This window comes from Trichomycterus rosablanca, chromosome 12 (genome assembly GCF_030014385.1).
Source record: "Trichomycterus rosablanca isolate fTriRos1 chromosome 12, fTriRos1.hap1, whole genome shotgun sequence".
Taxonomy (NCBI): Eukaryota; Metazoa; Chordata; class Actinopteri; order Siluriformes; family Trichomycteridae; genus Trichomycterus; species Trichomycterus rosablanca.
Genome location: NC_085999.1, coordinates 907,013 through 927,500, shown reverse-complemented (window position 1 = coordinate 927,500; position 20,488 = coordinate 907,013). Strand labels below are relative to the sequence as shown.

Here is a 20,488-nt window from a genome sequence, read left to right as displayed (position 1 = left end):
TCCTTAGGTTCCTCAGTCAGGTTCTTCCAGCAGGTTCCTCCTACAGGCTCATCCATCAGTTCTTCTGTTTTTCCATCAGGTTCTTCCATCGCTCCTCAGTCAGGTTCCTCTGTCAGGTTCCTCCTACTGGTTCCTCCATCAGTTCCTTTGATCCTCCGTCTCTGGGGTGATATATGTGGGGAATTGGATATGACTCGATTAATAAACATAGAGGTGAATGTGTAACTGGTTTGTATTTCTCTTTCAGGTGTTCTGATCCGACGCCGAACGTTCCGTCATTAAACCTGCTTGACGTTCCCCGTTTCTCGGTGGGCAGCGGTCCATGCGCACACCCAGAGCATCATGGGTAGCTCCCCAGAGGTGCTGTCATGGACCTCCTGCCCCAGCCTGTTGGTGGGAAAGCTGAAGGAGGAGCTGAAGCTCACGGTCGTGGGCGACGCGCTGAAGAAGGCCAACGGCAGCACCACGCCCTCCCCCCAGGCCCCGCCTCTTCAACCGCCCCCACAGATCATGGCGGACCTGGCTCCGCCCACCAGCCTCCCCGTGCCCCTGCTCCCGGGCCGGGAGGACGAGTCGGGTCTGGGCGGCACCAGCCCGGCGTGCACGGTGCTCAGCGAGGACTCCGCCCGGGAGCAGGGCCACTTCGAGAACAGCGTGCTGCAGCTGCAGGAGCACGAGGAGGAGCGGCAGGCCGAGCACGGGGGGCGCTGTCCCCACGGCGACGGGGCCGAGGAGGACGGAGGCTGTAACCAGGACGACCCCGACTGTCACCATCACGACGACATCAGACTGCAGTTCCACAGGGCCGGTACGGGCGGAGGAGGGTTCCTGGACGGACTGTTCGGCTGCCTGAAGCCCGTGTGGAACATCATAGGGAAGACCTACTCCACGGAGTACAAGCTTCAGCAACAAGGTGGGCGTGGTCAGTGTTTTATCTACACGTTCTATACGCTGCGTTCCTTTCTGTGTATGTTCTTCCATCAGGTTCCTCCATTAGGTTCCTCAGTCAGGTTCCTCAGTCAGTTCCTCAGTCAGGTTCCTCCATCAGGTTCCTCAGTCAGGTTCCTCAGTCAGTTCCTTAGTCAGGTTCTTCTGTCAGGTTCCTCAGTCAGGTTCCTTAGTCAGGTTTCTGAGCCAGGTTCCTCAGTCAGTTCCTCCATCAGGTCCCTCAGTCAGGTTCCTCAGTCAGTTCCTCAGTCAGGTTCTTCCATCTGGTTCCTTAGTCAAGTTCCTCTGTCAGGTTCCTCAGTCAGGTTCCTTAGTCAGGTTCCTCAGTCAGGTTCTTCTGTCAGGTTCCTCCATCAGGTTCTTCTATCAGGTTCTTCTGTCAGGTTCCTTAGTCAGGTTCTTCCATCTGGTTCCTTAGTCAAGTTCCTCCGTCAGGTTCCTCCTTCAGGTTCCTCAGTCAGGTTCCTTAGTCAGGTTCCTCAGTCAGGTTCTTCACTCAGGTTCCTCAGTCAGTTCCTTAGTCAGGTTCTTCTGTCAGGTTCCTCCATCAGGTTCTTCTGTCAGGTTCCTCCATCAGGTTCTTCTATCAGGTTCTTCTGTCAAGTTCCTCAGTCAGGTTCCTTAGTCAGGTTTCTGAGCCAGGTTCCTCAGTCAGGTTCCTCAGTCAGTTCCTTAGTCAGGTTCCCTAGTCAGTTTCTTCCATCAGGTTCCTCAGGCAGGTTCCTCAGTCAGGTTCTTCTGTCAGGTTCTTCGGCCAGGTTCTTCGGCCAGGTTCCTTAGTCGGGTTTCTGAGCCACGTTCCTGAGCCAGGTTCTTCTGTCAGGTTCCTCCATCAGGTTCTTCTGTCAGGTTCCTCAGTCAGGTTCCTCAGTCAGGTTCCTTAGTCAGGTTCCTTAGTCAGTTTCTTCCATCAGGTTCCTCAGGCAGGTTTCTCAGTCAGGTTCTTCTGTCAGGTTCCTCGGCCAGGTTCCTTAGTCAGGTTTCTGAGCCACGTTCCTGAGCCAGGTTTTTTTGTCAGGTTCCTCCATCAGGTTCCTCCATCAGGTTCTTCCAGCAGGTTCCTCAGTCAGGTTCCTCCATCAGGTTCCTCCATCAGGTTCTTCCAGCAGGTTCCTCAGTCAGGTTCCTCCGTTTCTCCGATTTATAGGCTGCTTTTTAGAATACTTGGCAACCACCCAGACTTGATTGAACTTCAGTGTGGCACGGTGAACTTCCCCTTGGACGCCCCAACTTTCACGCCGCATTTAATTCCGTGTGCTTTCGATTGGCCGGTTCCGTGCTAACTCTGTGTGTCGATTGGTCCGTAGACATGTGGGAGGTTCCGTTCGAGGAGATCTCGGAGCTGCAGTGGTTGGGGAGTGGAGCTCAGGGCGCCGTGTTCCTCGGGAAGTTCCACTCCGAGGAGGTGGCCATCAAGAAGGTCAGAGAGCAGAAGGAGACCGACATCAAACACCTCCGCAAGCTGAAGCACCCCAACATCATCGGCTTCAAGTACGGAATACAGTTTTATACGTTAATAATCATAATTATAATAATAATAATAATAATAATAACATTAAGAAGGTGTTCGGGTTCATCCAGGGTTCAAATCCCCAGCGGTACTATCCTTCCAATTTAGTCCTACCCAATTCCCCAAAGGTATTTCCCCTCTACTGCTGCAGACCTCCACTCCTGGCCAAGGAGACGACACGTGTGCAGTACGGACCTGCACCAGGGTTCATACGGAGATCCGTATCGTGCACGGAGAGTCACGCACTGATCTCCATGATCCCCCGTCTCAGTGCAGCGCCATCGATCAGCCAGCAGAGGGCGTAACTGCAGCAGTTATGAGGAATCCCTACGGCCTTCCCACCCTCGGACAAGCCGATCATCGTCTCACGAGCCACCCGAGCGCCCGGGACAACCGATATGTTTCCCTAACCGCTCGTAACCCGTTTGTTTGTTTGTTTGTTTGTTTGTTTGTTTGTTTGTGCAGGGGCGTGTGTACACAAGCTCCGTGCTACTGCATCATCATGGAGTACTGTGCTCAGGGACAGCTGTACGAGGTTCTCAGGGCCGGACGGAAGGTCACCCCCTGTCTCCTGGTCGACTGGGCGTCGGGCATCGCGAGTGGCATGAACTACCTGCACCTTCACAAGATCATCCACAGAGACCTCAAGTCACCCAAGTAAGCTTCATAAGCACCTTCATACGGCTCAGGTGGTACGATAAGGCTACACCTCGAGCACGAGAATAGCAGCGCTACTGTCAACCATCCAGGTGTCCCTACATACAAGCACTCTTTAATTTTTCATGCCCGAGGGTGGGAATGTTGACTGGGTTGGGAACAGCGTGACTCTGTACGCCATACGGCTCTCCAAGAGAGTCCACCGCTAAATGGTAAAAAGAAGCGGCTCTTTTTTGGTGAGCAGGGGGTGCTGCAAGTCACGCATCACAATCAGAAATGAGAAAACAACCAGATTGTGAGAAGAAAAATGTCTACTAATGATACGGTAGAACCTCGGTTCTCCACCTCCGTCTGTTCCGCATCTACCTACCAACCATGCAACTCACCACTCATAATAAGGATGTTTGGAGAACCTGTTAATGCGTCCATGGTCCCGTGGAGCTGCAGATATTTTAGTCTCATGTAAAATAATGAGGTTGTTTTTGACACTTAAACACTGAAAATAACACAAATATAATATAAACACACTGAAATACAATTACTAACAGTTACACATCAATAACAATACAATAAAAGCTGCACTTTAGTTTTACTTCTTTATTGTTTCCTGACGCTTCTTAATGCTGGAGATGCTCGATGTTGGAATACCGTATTCCCTTCAGCACCGGCGCATTCACACGAGAAGTTACAAAACCGCTTCTGCTTTTCTCGCTGTGCCGTTATTTCCTATGAAGTGTGACGGCGGGTGCACAAAACTCAGCGTGACTTATTGTAGTAAAACAGCGAGTGAGGAATGTGATTAGTGGAGGAACTTATGAGCAGTAATAATGAAGAGAAGTTTAGTGCTCCTGTCTCCTTCTTTTACTACATTAAACCACGTTAAGCTTTATTTTCAACCAGAAGCGTTTTAGACTCTGGGAGAAGCTGATTCTGATTCTCACCGTTTCTCAGAAGCTGGAGCTGTAACACAAGTTTAAAAGTGAAACAGGGAGGAGAATCCAGATAAACACAGATACACGTGGAGCTGTAACCCTGGATCTGACGCTTATTCCACACTGATGCATGATGAGGTTTTACCGCTCGAGCTGAGCGCTGAACAAAGCGGCGGTCACACAAACGTCCAGTTTAAGAGAACAAAAATTCTTAAAGATTTTGAGTTTAGGGGATGTGGAGTTACAAGGTACCTACTGTAGGTGCTGCATAGTATTACATTTGTTATGAAATCCACTCAAAACAGACACGGAGCGTTTTATTTCTTTCTCTCTTTCTTAAACAGCGTGTTGGTCACTCACAACGACTTTGTGAAGATCTCAGACTTCGGAACGTCTAAAGAGCTCAGCGATAAGAGCACCAAGATGTCGTTCGCCGGGACGGTGGCCTGGATGGCGCCAGAGGTGATCCGCAACGAGCCTGTATCTGAGAAAGTGGATATATGGTGAGTCTCTCCGTGTACCATACGTTAAACCAGGGGTGTCCAAACTACCCGCTTACCTCTGGACTCTAGTGTACTCAACTCGACTCCTCTGTAAATGTGTTGTGTTTGCTCTGTAGGTCATTTGGAGTGGTGTTATGGGAACTACTGACTGGTGAGATTCCGTACAAGGATGTGGACTCTTCTGCCATCATCTGGGGCGTGGGGAGTAACAGCCTGCACCTTCCTGTTCCCTCGACCTGCCCCGATGGCTTCAAGATCCTCATGAAGCAGACATGGTGACTGTATACCTGTTATACTGATCTGCTGATGGTAAATGAACACTAGTACCAGGTTGTGATGGTCTGTGTGTGTGTGGTGTTCAGGCAGGGGAAGCCCAGGAACAGACCATCGTTCAGACAGATCCTGCTTCACCTGGACATCGCCTCAGCAGACGTGCTGGGAACACCACAGGAGACCTACTTCAAATCTCAGGTACCTACAGTACTTATATAGATACATGTATATATAGTAGACACACACAGACAGAGACAGGCAAACCAGCTAGACATACAGACGCCAACCAGACACAGACACTAACACAGACAGACAGGCACACAAACCAAGACAGACACACAGAGACAAAGACACACCAACCAGACAGACAGACAAACAGAGACAGGCACTGACAGACAGAGGAAGACAAACAGGCACAGACAGGCACTGAAACAGATAGAGTGACAGACAGAAAGACAGACACACAGACAGATAGAGGCAGACACAGAGACAGACACACGCAGGCAGACACACAGGCACTGAAAGACAGACACTGACAGAAAAAGACACACACACAGGCAGACAGAGACAGACACACAGACACACACACAGGGATAGACACAGGCACCAACAGACAGAGACACATGTTTACAGACACAGACAGACAGACACACACCAACCAGACAGTCACAGTAAAACAGAGACAGGCACTGACAGACAGACAGACAGACAGACAGAGGCAGACACACAGGCACCAACAGACAGACACCAACCAGACAGAGACAGGCACACAGACAGACAGACACACAGGCACAGACAGGCCCTGAACAGATACAGAGACAAACACTGACACAGACAGACAGACAGAGCACAGACAAAATCGACACATAGACACAGATACAGAGAAAGACACACAGGCACTGACAGACACGCAGACAGACACTTGACACAGAGGCACACAGACAGACACACACCAACCAGACAGACAGAGACAGACACACAGGCAAACCGACACACAGGTACGGACAAACAGAGACAGACAAAGACAGACAGACCGCTTTTTTCACCTGTACCTGCAGGTGTCATCAGCAGTATAGGCGCCCAGCCTGCCGTTATCAGAACTGAGATTCACGAGCTTGAATGTAAACTGACGGGTAAACAAAGCAGTTATACTCATTCATAATCAGATGTGCAACACAATGAAGGGGTGTGAATACTTTTGGAATGTGTTGTATATTTGTAACATGCAGGTCGACTTATAAATCCTTTAGCTTGTTTAGATTGAATAAAACAATAGCGCATGATGGACAGTCTTCGTTTTGCTTTAAGGTCATGATTTAATTCATAGTTGGGTTAGGTTCATAAGTGTGTGTGTGTGTGTGTGTGTGTGTGTGTGCACGCATTAGGGCGAGTGGAGGGAGGAGGTGAAGAAGCACTTTGAGAAGATAAAGAGTGAAGGAACCTGTATTCACCGGCTGGACGAGGAGCTCATACGCCGCAGACGAGACGAGCTCAGGTCAGACGCCGACGTCTCCGTTTACTCTAAAAATATCTTAATAACGTTACGCGCGTCCGACTCCGGTCTCACTGTCTCCTCCTCGCCCTCAGACACGCGCTGGACATCCGGGAGCATTACGAACGCAAACTGGAGCGAGCCAATAACCTGTACATGGAGCTGAGCGCCATCATGCTGCAGCTGGAAGTACGAGAGAAAGAGCTCATGAAGTAAGAGCAGATCAGGAGCCGGTTCATCACGCTTTCACCACGCTCCACCGTTTCTGTACAGGAAACTTTGGTTATAAATAAAATCTACACTACGTTTTTGCAGGACACCAGACCCATAGTGAATGACACTCAAACAAACAACAAACTGTATGAGATGCACCCCAATATTAGGGAAAACCAAAAATACACCATGGAATACACACAGATCAGGTAGTTTACAACAAGATGTAGAATCAGTTGCTCCAAACTTACCACTTTTCCACCAGAAGAACTCTGGTTCTTGAACCAGTTCCTTTCGGGTTTCTTCGAACCTTGGTGCTTTTTGAGAACCGGCTGTGTTTCCACCGGTTTTTGGGAGCCAGGCATGCATCATCAACGGTGGTCGTTACTAGGGCAGGTTTGATACCACTTTTTTATAGGGATGTGCCGATCCGATCTCAAAGATCGGGATCGGGGCCGATCAAGGCATTTTTTAACTGATCGGAATGGGCTTTACTAATGCCGATCATAATCCGATCTTTTGTTTTACGTCAGCATGTCGGCTGTGTGGAAATAGTTTGAATTGGAAAGTGAAACGAGTCCAACAGCGACGTGTAATGTCTGCACTGCGAGCGTTTCACGAGGCGGTGGGAGCAGAGCTGCGTTCATTATTGTAGAATTGTACTGTTTATACGGTGTGAGAGTCGAGGATCACTCCGGTTTACAAAACAACGTGGTGATGCACTCGTTTCATAAAGAAATAAATACACGCTATATTCACATATTGTCGGGAGCAGAACACTTTATTAACTTCTTCTGTTACGGTACAGAATAGCGGACATCTAGAGTCAAGCACGCTATTTCATGCACTATGGAAGCCCCAAAGGGTCAAAACACACTCACTTCGCGTAGAAACGTCCGTAAAACCATCGTCACAATACAAGCACTTTAAAAACTGGCTTTCCTTCATAACAAAAGAGCCTTTCCATTTTATTTTGGTATTCAGGTTTTACTGTAATGCTGTTAAGTAACTTTTTTTCTTATATTCAAGTTAAGCTGCTACACAGATTTCTGTTCATTTTTAGTGCATCACTGCATTAAACAGATTTTTTTTCTTCGAATGTAAAGTTTAAAGTAAAACTGTAATTATCTCACTCATTTTGATTGATTTTGTAAAAATACAAAAACATTAAGCCAATAGTTTGGATGCAGCATTTTTCCCTTCAGCACTGCAGAGCTATTCAGGTGTTAAACATGTACACTGGATTAATGTGAATAACTGTAATGTACTGAAGTGTGCACCGTGTGAACAGTATTATCCAGTTCTTATCTAGACAATATCTAGAAAATACAAGTATCGGTTTGAGACTCGGTATCGGATCGGGATCAAAATTAATAATCTGGATCGGAATCGGGAACAAAAAAACGTAATCGGGACATCCCTACTTTTTTATGTCCGATGCCGATACTGCAAATTGAGTATGTGCCGATACCAGTCCAATACCGTCATTTCTCCTTTCAAACAACTAATAATGATAATAACTAATAATACATGTCTCAATGCACCATGGGTAAACTAGCTATCTAAATAACGATGCTCGGACTGTGTAACAAATATTCTAAAGGAATAAATACAGAAGCTACAACATCACACTTATACACAACTGCTGTGATCCAGGGTTCAAATCCAAAGCTGTGCTATCAGCTGGTCGGGTGTCTACGTAAAGATGTAATTGGCAATATCGTAGGATCGAGGCCTGCAGTGCGCCCAGTGATCCCAGGAAAAACATGAACCTGATCAGGATACAGTGGTCCTGAAGCAAAAAAAAAAAAAAAAATTATAAAAATTACTGGCCTAAAGACTTTGATTCTGCATGTCAAGTCATAATACAGATGTGGCCAAAATATGATTGTTTGTGTTGTGCATGTGTGTCAATGTCACGTTCTTGACCAGCTCCACTGAAAGCTGAAGTAAAAGTTGAATAAGTACCTTAATAAGTACCTTAAACTTAAACCTCAGATTTGATCCTGACTCTCCCGGATCCCGAACACGTGCCTGCAATTTTTCTTCGATGCAATAGGCGTGTTAATTAACGATCCTAATTGGTTGTGCTGTTGTGTTAAGCAGACGAGAGCAGGCTGTGGATAAGAAATATCCCGGCACGTACAAACGGCACCTGGTTCGTCCCATCGTCCGGCCCAACGCCGTGGAGAAGCTCATCCGGAAGAAAAGCAGCGTGAACCACAAACCCGGAACTCAGACTCCTAAAAGGTAACGGCGCTGTTATCACGGTTCTGTAGCGTGAGCTCGGTTTCATGCACGACAACTAACAAATGCATTTGCTCTCTGTAGGCCCGATCTGCTTCGCTCCGATGGAATATCCAGTGTGGAGTCCTTCTCGGCGTCGGGCAGCCCCAGGGTTTCCACGCCGCCTGGGAAAGCGCGCTACCGTGGCAAACCGCGCCACCGCCGCACGAACAGCAAGGGCAGCCACGGCGAGTTCCCGGGGGTCCTCAGGCACGGCACGAGCACGGCCGAGGAGCAGCAGCCGTTACAGCCCCATCATCACAACCACCAGTCCGCCCCCAACAGCCCGCTCCTGCCCCAGCGGGGACGGGAGAGCGCCACCGCCACGTGCGCCAACGAGCTGCGCTACTTCGGGCCGGCGGCGGCGCTGCGCAGCCCTCACACGGAGCACCTGCAGAGCCCCAGCCCCGACCTCATCAACACCACGCTGGAGGCCGACGCCCGCCAGCACGCCGGCGGCAGGTCAGACGCGCCCTGCACCTTCTGCCAGGCTCAGTCGCTGCCCGGGTGCTCGCGGTGCCAGGGCGCCACGCCGGACCGTTCGCTGATCGGCACGCGCGGTGACTCGGACAGGAAGAAAGAGGGGAAGCGCGAGCAGGGCGGATCGCCGCAGAACAAACTGCTGAGGAGTCTCAGAACGCCCAGCAAGGTGAGTCTGCACCAGCTCGGGCCGGTCCCTGCGGGGGTGGCTTCAGGTGTGGTGAAATGTGCGAGTAGATGAGTGTGTGTGTGTGTTTGTAGATGTGTGTGTAGATGTGTGTGTGTAGATGTGTGTGTAGATGTAACAGTCTGTGGTTCTTCATCAGGCGAAGGAAGACTCGTCTGAGGAAGAGGAGGGTGAAGTCGACAGCGAAGTGGAGTTTCCACGGAGACAGAGGTATGCGATCGATCTGCGTTTATTAATAATTTACGATTTCTGATCAAAGATTATTTATATACATTGAATAATGTATATGATAATAAATAATAGGCGTGCAGTGATAGCTGATAAGTTGAAGCTCAGTAGTTAAGATGCTGGACTAGAACTCAGAAGGTTGCCGGTTCAGGCCCCTATTTTGACATTTTCACCAATTAGCGGTCACTTTTATCCAAAGCGACTTACAGCACTGTAACACCAGCAGTCTTACCAACTCGGGGTTAAGGGCCTTGCTCAAGGGCCCAACAGTGGCAACCTGGCTGCTCAGTACCTTCACCGCTAGGCTACAGCTGCCCACCACTGCCAAGTTGCCACTGACCCTCAATTGCTTGCAATTGTACATCGCTTGGGTGGCACGGTGGCTCGGTGGGTAGTACTGTCGCTTCACAGCAAGAAGGTCCTGGGTTCAGTCCCCAGGCGGGGCGATCCGGGTCCCCTCTGTGTGGAGTTTGCATGTTAAGATAAGATAAGACTTTATTGATCCCCTTAGGGAAATTAACTTGTTACAGCAGTATGAAGACAGGAAAAACAGAAAGAAATACAACTAAGTAAAAAATATTGCACACATAGTGTGTAGTTATTTACTCTAAAAAATATCTAAAAAATAATATATACATTAAAAATATGCAAAATATATTAGGTTATTGCACTTGTTATTACACCCAACATGAAAATGTTCTCCCCATGTCTGTGTGAGTTTCCTCCCACGGTCCAAAAACATGCAGTCAGGTTAATTGGAGACACGAAATTGCCCTATAGGTGAATGTGTGTGTGTGCCCTGCGATGGACTGGCGCCCTGTCCAGGTGTTACTGTGTGCCTTGCGCCCATTGAAAAGCTGGCTCCAATAGGCTCCAGCATCCCCCCTGACTGGATAAGCGGTTAAGAAAGTGAGTGTGTACGTCACTTTGGATAAAAACATTGTGCTAAATGCTGCAGATGTAAAAGTAATTCAGTACCGGCATGGATTGGCATCCTGTCCAGGGTGTGTTACTGATTCCACAGAAACTGGACCCATCGTGACCCTTACCAGGTGGTACAAGATATTAAGTTCTAAAGTCATTAAGTTGACATTGTAGTAGTATTGTTGTTATATACAGTGGTACGGTATACTAGCCTGTACCACCAGGATCTGGGGTTCTAACGAGCATGTCTGAAACACCCGTATAAATAAAAGACAGGAGGGCGTCCGGTTGCACACCCACAAGATTCTGAGGTTGGCCCGGTTCCTCTGACATACGCATGTGCCAATCCAGCGTCACCCGACCACGCCTGCCGAGATTCGAACCCCAGATTCGAATTTCACACAAATTATGAAGGAGTACATCAGGCCTGTTTCGTACAAGAGCCAATCCCAGAATTCTGTTCAGCAGCAACGTGAGCGTGTGAGTGAATGTTTATCAGGACGCCGTTCATCTTTACGCCGTACGCGTCATACAACGCCAAACGATTATCGTGATATGAAAATTTAATATCGGCTCACGTTCAGTAAATCAATTATTGATCATGGTGAAATATTAACAGCAGGGTGGGTTTACCTTCATACGGTGATGTGCTACTACAGTTCTGTCTGAAACCCTATCTATCCATCATCCTACACTCCTGAGAAGAGGGCGTGTCTAAATCCTTAGATCCCTTAAAATGCTCCTAATGAGGCGCCTTAATTCTGAGTGATGATCCGACTGAATGACGAGGGAGCGTCCGACGTCTCCTCAGCGCTGAAGATCAATCCCAGCGTTCAGTGCGGCACGACTTTTCTTACAAAAACTACAAACGTAGTGGACGAATATAATGTGAAGCAACCAACAGAGTTCTTTTCAAATGTAAATAAATCTGCCTTACGAGTTGAGTTCCAGGTCTTATTAGAATCCTCTGTACTCAGGAGCTGATCAGGTAGGGAGCAGGGCGGGTCACTAGGTTTTCAGACAGACCCTATATGACCAAAAGTATTTGGACAGCTGACCATGGGCTTGTCCCATTTCAAAACAATGGGTACAGTATTAAAACTGAATGACCTCTGTGTGAGCTTCAAACAAGACCTTGAAGTGTGTCTGCGTGTGGGAATTTGTGCCCATTTAGTAGTACTAAAGAGCGTGTGTATGGCTGGGTGCTAATGTTCCGGTTCACTGGACACTGGAGTTTTTTCGTAGAGCTCACTCATGCTGGAACACCTAAACTGTTGTTGCAATTGTTGGGCCCTTGAGCAAGGCCCCTAATGTTTAATCGCTTGATATCACTTTGCTAATCCAGCTGATGTGCTGCGTCTCCTGCAGGCCTCACCGCTGCATGAGCAGCTTCCAGTCCTACTCCACCTTCAGCTCGGAGAATCTGTCCGTGTCCGACGGCGAGGAGGGGAACACCAGCGAGCACTCCCACAGCGGGCCCCTGGAGGCCCTGAGCGCCAGTCAGGAGGAACACCTGGACGAGCTCCTGTCACGCACCCCCGAGATCCCCATCGACATCTCCATGCAGTCGGACGGGCTCTCGGATAAGGAGTGCGCCGTGCGCCGCGTCAAGACCCAGATCTCGCTGGGCAAACTGTGCGCCGACGAGCACAGCTACGAGGTTTGGGGTTCACATCACACACACACATGCTTACCATCGGCATCCTAATACATCTCACTGATATTGTATAGGAGAACCTTTAAATCGAAATTAATTGTCCCACAATCTTATTATGTTGTAACGGCGGGTTGCAGCTCGCCAGTGAGGTGCCAGGTGAAGCCCCCATACCTGCGAGGATGTGTAACCAAAGTAGATCACAATGTAGAACAAAAAGTGCAACTAGGAAATAAAAGCAGTGGCCAAAATAACAGAAACGAGGCAGAAAAACATCCACCCCCCGCAGTGGAGAAAGTGGACAGAACAGGGATAGTGTAATAATATGTAAAGGGATGGTGATCATAATATGGTGAGCACTGCTTAGAGCACCCGTGATGACCCAGTTCTTAAAAAAAATGAGCCAGTAGGACCCAAAACAAGTCGGGGACAGCAATAAACAAGTGCCACCCTACCCCAACAACTGGCACAGATGTATGGCCCACTCCCTAATAGGGCTGGGCAATTTTGCAAAAAAAAAAAATCTCGATTATTTTAAAATTATAACCGATTGTCGATTACTATTTAGATTTTTTTTGTTCTTGTATAATGCAATTGAAATTAGACTCAAATTTCTTTTTTTTGTGTTGTAATTTAAAAGAAAATAGTAACACCACCACCTATAATTATCCTTTCAAGGGACTCAAACTTTATAACAATAACAATATCACAATAATTAAAACAAAATAGCAATCTGAATTATCTACATCCTTTATAAGAATAGCTCACAAACAACTTTTATTTTAAATAATGTTCAGCAGAACCTCCTTACATTAGAAAAAGAACTACAAAAAGTTCTTTACAGGTTTCTTAAAAAGAACACGAGCCTGTACTGTACTGTTTCCACCACTGAGTGAGTCTGTATCAGTAAAGAGTAAAGAGACGAGATAAAAGAGACGAGATAAAAGTGTGCTGGACTCATACACCAGCAGAAAAACGGACCTGGGCCGAGCCTAGGATCAAGGTGTCAAGAAAAAAGCAGGTTGCCAAGAGAGGAGCTGGCAAATCTGTGAGGAAGCAACCGAGATAAATAGAAACACTCTCACCTGGAGCGGTTTTACTCTTAACTGACAATCATCTACACATCCATTTCCACTCTGTCAGCTATATATTCTTCCACTCTCCTCGATCAGGAGTCTGCAGCAGTCGAGGGGACATACAGTCGGGGAATTGGATACGACTAAATTGGGAAAATATTACACGCCTTTAAAGTTAATAGTAAATAGGATGCATTAAATTTTCAAGCCATGAAAGTATTTGTAATCATTCTCTTTCCTTTTGTCTTGTCGTTCAGAACCCGCTGCACTTCAGGGATTCGGACTGCGACTCCTCGGAGGCGGAGTGCTCGGACACCACCATCAGGAACAAGCAGCCGGCCGCGCCCTCTTCCTGGTGAGCCGGGCGCGCGGCACGAAGAAAACCACGCAATAAACGGGGCCTGCTGTAAACGTCCGTGCCCTCTTATTGGCTCCGACCCCTCGCCCCAACACCCCCCCCCCGTGTATCGCCCCCTCTCCCGTTCGAGTAAGCTCAGGCACCTCTGAACTGACGATGTAGCTAGCGTAACGTTCATAATTTATTTTTCTGCATTCGAATCGCAAACGGAACAAAAGTCAGGAACTCGATGCTTCTGTCTGGGAACGAGGAACTTATGTGTAAGTTATGTGTGAAACTGGACGTGTGAGGACTCTCGAGTGTGCGCCCTCGGGTTCGCAAGGCGAAGCATCGTATCAGGATAGTGAAGGTCGTGCCTTGATGGGACCGGTGGATTACCCGAATCAGACGTGGGTAGCTAAGGGTAGGTAGCTGAGTGGGTATCTAGCTACTGTGTACCCGATGCCCTGCGCCCACCGGCAAATCAGGGTCACTTCAGTTTGAGCACCAGCATGAACAGCACCCGTCGGTCCTCGCTCTTTAAAACCCCCGACTCGCTCATCTCAACACAAAGAAACAAACAGGAACGTGGGCTCATGTTGGAGTTTTTGGCGGTCGGTGGGGTTTGACGTCAGTGTTGAAGCTGGAACGAAGCGGTCCAGCTTTTCTGCCTCAGGACTGAAGCTCAGAGAAGGATCGTCAGACTTTTGACAATAATGCATTCCTTTTGTTTTCTATTTATCATCTCGTTTTTATCATCCATTATTGTTTATACACTACATGGACGAAAGAATTGGGACACTCAACATCAGCATCTATTGAGTGAATGGGCATGAATTCCCATACACAGACATACTTAAGTCTAGTCAGAAGCCTTTAAGTTGTTCTAGCTGAAAATATCACATTATTTTTGAAATATGTTGTCCAACAAGCTCACGGTAAGGTGTCCGAATACTTTTGGCCATGTAGAGTATTTTAGTCAATGTAAAGATGCAGCAGCCCTTCGAATCCCTCAGGACTTTTTTGTGTGCTAGTGTGTGCGATTAAATGAAATCAAAGGTGTAGCGTGCAACGAAAACGCTTACACTGGGGACCATCAAAACCAGTGACCGTTCATATCCTCTGGAAGTTCACAATCCACAAGTGACTTTCCATTTAACAGGAGGGCTTGTGTGCATTCAGGGTTAAATCAGAAAGGCCAAAAACGATAATAAACTGCTGCTTTCCCAATATAAGATGAGGTGCTGCGTCCCAAACCACATAGTACTTACTAATAAGTTAACTTAAAATGGGAGTGATACTGATGGGAGTGCACTAAGTTTGTATAGCCCTGATTGCATACAGAGAGTCACGCACTGCTCTCTATTATTCACCCTCGCTGTGCAGCGCCTCGACCGGCCAGCAGAGGCCGCAATTGCAGCAGCAATGAGGAATCCCTACACCCCTCCCTCCCTCCAACACACAACCAATAATGTCTGTGTAGGCACCTGGCTGGTCGATAAGAGCCGAGATTCGAACGTCAGAGCAGTGGTGGGCTAGCGTGTATTGCCCGTTCTAATATTTTAGGTACAGTGAAGCATTGTGGGTAAGCTATTCTCTAAATCTGGGAGACAAAATAAGATCCGCCTGCTAATAATACAACTCGATTCTTTACTCGTGCATGTGTTTATTCTGACATATTTATATTGAACTTATTAATGATCCAAGTGCTGTTACACTAATCCAATACTGCTGAGATCGTGGTTCGATATCTCAGCTGTGCTGTCGGCTGGTCGGGCATCTACACGAACATGATTGGCTATTATATAATTATTTATTAGTTCTGTATGGGAACGCTTTGCGATGTTTCCTGTGTGCGTGCAGTGACTGGTGAATGTGAAGGCTCAGGAGAATCTCACTCAGGAGAAACCCTCTAGCTGGCTGGACAAATGCACCGGCAAGCTATAGAGAAACAAAGTAGTGATTAAAAACTGTAAAAGGTTTTAAAATACAAAATAAACACTTTTGTTGATGCTCAGGTTTAGTTTGTTGTACAGTGCTGCTCTTTCCACTAGGGGGCAACAGTTCTGTATGTTGGGTAGCTGATAAAGAACCTAAAATATTTAATACATGTATTAGATGTAGTAGTTGTGTAATTATGTTGCTTCCCTGACAGATCCAAATAGTTTTATGAGGAATGCTGCATCTTTTATCATTGATACTACTGTATGATTTTAATCTTGTGTGTTTTCTGTGTGTGTGTGTGTATGTAATAGCGTAGACAGGGTGGCCGTTTGGCCAAAAGATGAAGTAATATCACACTGATGAGTAAAATCAGACAATTTTTAACGATGGTCTTGACGTTAAAGGGCTGGTGTTTGGAGCAGGATGCTGCCCGGATATATTTGCAGCAAATAGAACAAAGCAGAAATCAACACCTCACTCAAAAACTGTTTGGAACCATGAACAGGAGGAACAAGCTTAAACCCTCATGTTCTGTTTGGGGTCCCTGACCTCACAGAATATCCTCAGCCTTTTTCAATCCTCTTGACACTTAACGAAACAGCAAATAAACACTATTTTATATTGATGTTGTGTTCCAAACACCCCCTGATTTATCCACTTAAGTTTGGGCTCTCAGACACTCCAGAGTTAGAATGATGACGACATGATGAACAGCAATAGAATTTTATATGGTTTTAGTTTCCGTTTGGTGTTGAGGGTTCATTTGAGTCTTTTACACAGCGCTGGGGTCTCTGGGACCCCAAAGAACAAGGTAGTAAAGTCAATGTCAACAGAACACGAGGGTTAATATGAATAAACACTATTTTTTATTGATGATGTGTTCCAAACACCCCCTTATTTATCCACTTCTCTTTAAGCTCTCAGAGACTCCAGAGCTAGAATACATGATGAACAGCAATAGAATTTTATATGGTTTCAGTTGGTGTTGAGGGTCCAGTTGAGTCTCTTGCACACCACTGGGGTCTCTGGGACCCCCAAAAATATGGCAGTGAAGTCAATGTCAACAGAACATGAAGGTTAATCTGAATAAACACTGCTTTATATTGATGCTGTGTTCCAAACACACCTTTGATTTTTACACTTCAGTTTGGGCTCTCAGAGACTCCAGAGTTAGAATGATGACGACATGATGAACAGCAATAGAATTTTATATGGTTTTAGTTTCCGTTTGGTGTTGAGGGTTCATTTGAGTCACCACTGGGGTCTCTGGGGCCCCAAAGAAATGTCAACAGAACATGAAGGTTAATCTGAATAGTCAAAATTCAGATGAGGTGTTGAGAGTATGTACCACGTTTTCCATCTTCACCACCATAACCGTTCCTGTACAGTAGGATTCCATTATTGTTGTGTTAATTTATTTTAATTTAACTCTTCTTCTTTCCTTTGTAGCTGGACTACACGATTGTTTGATTAATTTATTGTGGACTACAAGCAAGTTTAGAAAGACGATTTCTCAGTTTTCCTGATATTTTTGTCCTCATGTTATTATCTTGTGAAGTATTTCCTAAAGCAGAGTATTCAGTCTTATCATAAAGGAACAGAAATGAACAAAGTTCTGTCCGACTGCTTCGGTCCCTTCGGTTTGAATCTGGCTGTCGTTTCCTTTTGAGAGACTCGAACCGTCTGCATACTTTTTCCTTTCAGAGCTCTCGGCTGGTTTCTAAAATTCAACTTTTAAGTATTAATACTTTAAAGAATCGGTAACACTTCAGATTTATCTAGAAGATCTTTATCATTAATTTTTTAGTCATTTCTGTCAGTTCAAACACTGAAACGTCGTCTGATGTCTCTCGGCTGAGTGACCCTGTCAGTTCTGTACGTAATTAGCACATGCAGCTTTAGTAATATTATCAATTACTGTAGTAAATTTCTACGATGGTGTATTAAGGCCACTGGTAAATTTGTACTGTAGAAGTTTCGATTTTGCGAGTACAGTCGAAGTTATTTTGAGAATAGAGTCGAAATATTATGGACAGTTGTTGTGCTAAGATGGCCGTCGTAGCCTTTTCAGCTCACTGACGAGAGGAGCATCTTATCTTAGACGGTCTGAACCTTTAAAATCTGCTTCAAATGAAATAGATTTTACTTTTGTCCTCTGAATAAACGCGTTTTTTCTGCAAATCCGTTCTAATACTGAGAATTTTACGTGTAAAATCGACACAAAAGTAGAACTTTATTCTCAACGTCCTTCGTTTTAACACCAGGAGGCGCTGTTGCCATAATATTTCTACTGTACGTTATGCTCGACATTATTTGGTATTAATTAGGAACTTTGCTATTCCTTCAAAAAACAAACTAGATCCACAATCAGCCAAAATCCTAAAATCTGATGGTATACTTTAAATGAATGAACGTTTTGGCAGGAGGTTATTATTTAAAACATCTCACATCACATCAGGTGGTGGATGTTTGAACTCCTCACTGCGGTGGCTTTTGTTCCGAGAGTGAATTTTAAGTGAATTTAGGACGTGGATTTCATGAAACATCACAAGTGAATAACAGACAATGTAGAACAGTTTGCAAACGATTTTCTTTAAAGACAATATGAGATCTAGATAGGCTGTAAATCTACCCCTTGTTTCAATGGGTGCAAGGCACACAGTAACACCCTGGACGGGGCATCAGTCCATTGCAGGGCAGACACTTATATACACACACACACATTCACCTATAGGGCATCCAACTAACCTGACTGCATGTTTTTGGACTGTGGGAGGAAACCGGAGCTCCCGGAGGAAACCCACGCCGACACGGGGAGAACATGCAAACTCCACACAGACAGGACCCGGACCGCCCCACCTGTGGATCGAAACCAGGGCCTTCTTGCTGTGAGGTGACAGTGCTACCCACCGTGCCACCCAACTTACACTACTGTGACAGTATACAGTCTAAGCAATTGAGGGGCCTTGCTTAAGGGCCCAACAGTGGCAACCTGGCAGTGGTTGGGTTTGAACCAGCGACCTAGTTCAGTACCTTAACCACTAGGCTACAACTGCCCTTTGCAACGTTCTTGTCCCTCCCTAGTCCATTCACTTATTCTTTATCTGTTCATTAATACACACATACAATAGGAAGAAAAGCTCAGATAGTAAATACTCAGATTGAAGCTGTTTGCTCAGGGTGCAAAATATTGAATCCTTTACATATTTAACACATTTGTCTTTATTTAATTTGGCATTTATGTGATTATGAGGCCCACAGCTTTTTGAAGACCTGTACTAAGACTGTGGCTGGGTGTTGGGTCCTTAGCAGACATTTACGAAGACATTACAAAGTTAGGCATGTTTGGTTCTATCATCATTTGAAGTATACCACCGTCTTATTATGAAAGGACGCTTGATAAATCTATGAATATAGACAGAGAAACGTTTCTCAGTGTTATTTGTTGTAACACTGTCTCTGTTCCTTGGTGCAAAGCCGATTCTGACAAGTACTAATCATTTTTATATTCAAACCAGAAACAAGTGAAAATGAACCATCAGATTTTTTATTTCACAAACATTTGTTCTGTATTTCTGGACGTCTACTGTTTGCCGTTATTCACGACGAGTTTCTCATTCACCTGCACATTTATAATTATTGTTCATGTACCTGAACGGATGCATAAACGGTTATTTTCTTATGAACTATTTTTGTGCAGAATGTGTTAAAACTCTGAGCTATTTTTCTTCTCCTCCAGTATGTTTCTTACTCATGTCCACTTCCCCTGTCCTGATCTTGAATGGCTCTATGATCAACCAATCCTGACGATTTCCTGTATTAGCCTGTGTACAGTGCAACGGATGCAGGAAGGAATGAAATCAAAGCAAACAAACAAACTGCATGGAATAAAAGCTGATGTACTGTACCTCACTTCAGTGTCTTGTTCTTTTTTCAGAGTTTAAGAATTCCACTTTATCTAAAAGCGTTTTTAATTTATATTACAATGTACAAAGTCGGTTACTGTGACCCTAGATTTCACCAGAGTAAACACACACAAATACACAAGATTTATTGCTCTGCTGGTAAAATATAGACCACATAATCTTTGTCCTGTATGAGTTTTCTGCAATCTGAGCTTGGCTGTTTTGACTGGAACCAGAATATATAGATTATATATAGGATTTATAGTTTGTACATTATTTCACATAAAATGCTCTCATCTAATATATTTAGTATTTTATAGTAAACCTAAGATTAAGCTTAAGATTTGGAAAAACAAATTCATTTTTACCCCCAAAACCAAACATTTATTGCCGGTTTTACCACAGTTTTCACTAGCTTTAGTTCACCTGACTGCATGTCTTTGGACTAGTGGAGAATCAAACCCAAGCCCTTCTTGCTTATATACGTACACCGATCATCCATAACATTAAAACCACCTCCTTGTTTCTACACTCACTGTCCATTTTATCAGCTCCACTTACCATATAGAAGCACTTTGTAGTTCTACAATTACTGACTGTAGTCCATCTGTTTCTCTACATGCTTTGTTACCCCCTTTCATGCTGTTCTTCAATGCTCAGGACCACCACAGAGCAGGTATTATTTAGGTGGTGGATGATTCTCAGCACTGCAGTGACACTGACATGGTGGTGGTGTGTTAGTGTGTGTTGTGCTGGTATGAGTGGATCAGACACAGCAGTGCTGCTGGAGTTTTTAAACACCGTGTCCACTCACTGTCCACTCTATTAGACACTCCTACCTAGTCGGTCCACCTTGTAGATGTAAAGTCAGAGACGATCGCTCATCTATTGCTGCTGTTTGAGTCGGTCATCTTCTAGACCTTCATCAGTGGTCACAGG

The 20,488-nt window shown here is 45.8% G+C and overlaps 1 protein-coding gene across 2 annotated transcripts in view; it reads left to right on the top strand.

Moving 5' to 3' along the window:
- The window catches only part of si:ch211-45c16.2 (mitogen-activated protein kinase kinase kinase 13), a 58,164-nt gene extending 38,608 nt beyond the window's left edge, over positions 1–19,556 (top strand). Inside the window, exons 3-15 of one of the 2 annotated variants that reach the window (XM_063005499.1) lie at positions 248–913; positions 2,256–2,439; positions 2,924–3,115; positions 4,392–4,550; positions 4,667–4,825; positions 4,913–5,021; positions 6,209–6,318; positions 6,411–6,527; positions 8,635–8,778; positions 8,860–9,463; positions 9,621–9,691; positions 12,002–12,293; positions 13,621–19,556. In XM_063005499.1, coding sequence (XP_062861569.1) covers positions 343–913; positions 2,256–2,439; positions 2,924–3,115; positions 4,392–4,550; positions 4,667–4,825; positions 4,913–5,021; positions 6,209–6,318; positions 6,411–6,527; positions 8,635–8,778; positions 8,860–9,463; positions 9,621–9,691; positions 12,002–12,293; positions 13,621–13,722 — 2,814 coding nt within the window. In that variant the 5' untranslated portion in view covers positions 248–342 and the 3' untranslated portion in view covers positions 13,723–19,556. Of the gene's footprint in view, positions 1–247; positions 914–2,255; positions 2,440–2,923; positions 3,116–4,391; positions 4,551–4,666; positions 4,826–4,912; positions 5,022–6,208; positions 6,319–6,410; positions 6,528–8,631; positions 8,779–8,859; positions 9,464–9,620; positions 9,692–12,001; positions 12,294–13,620 lie in introns of both variants that reach the window. The other variant, XM_063005498.1, reaches the window with a different exon arrangement.
- Positions 19,557–20,488: the final 932 nt, after the last annotated feature.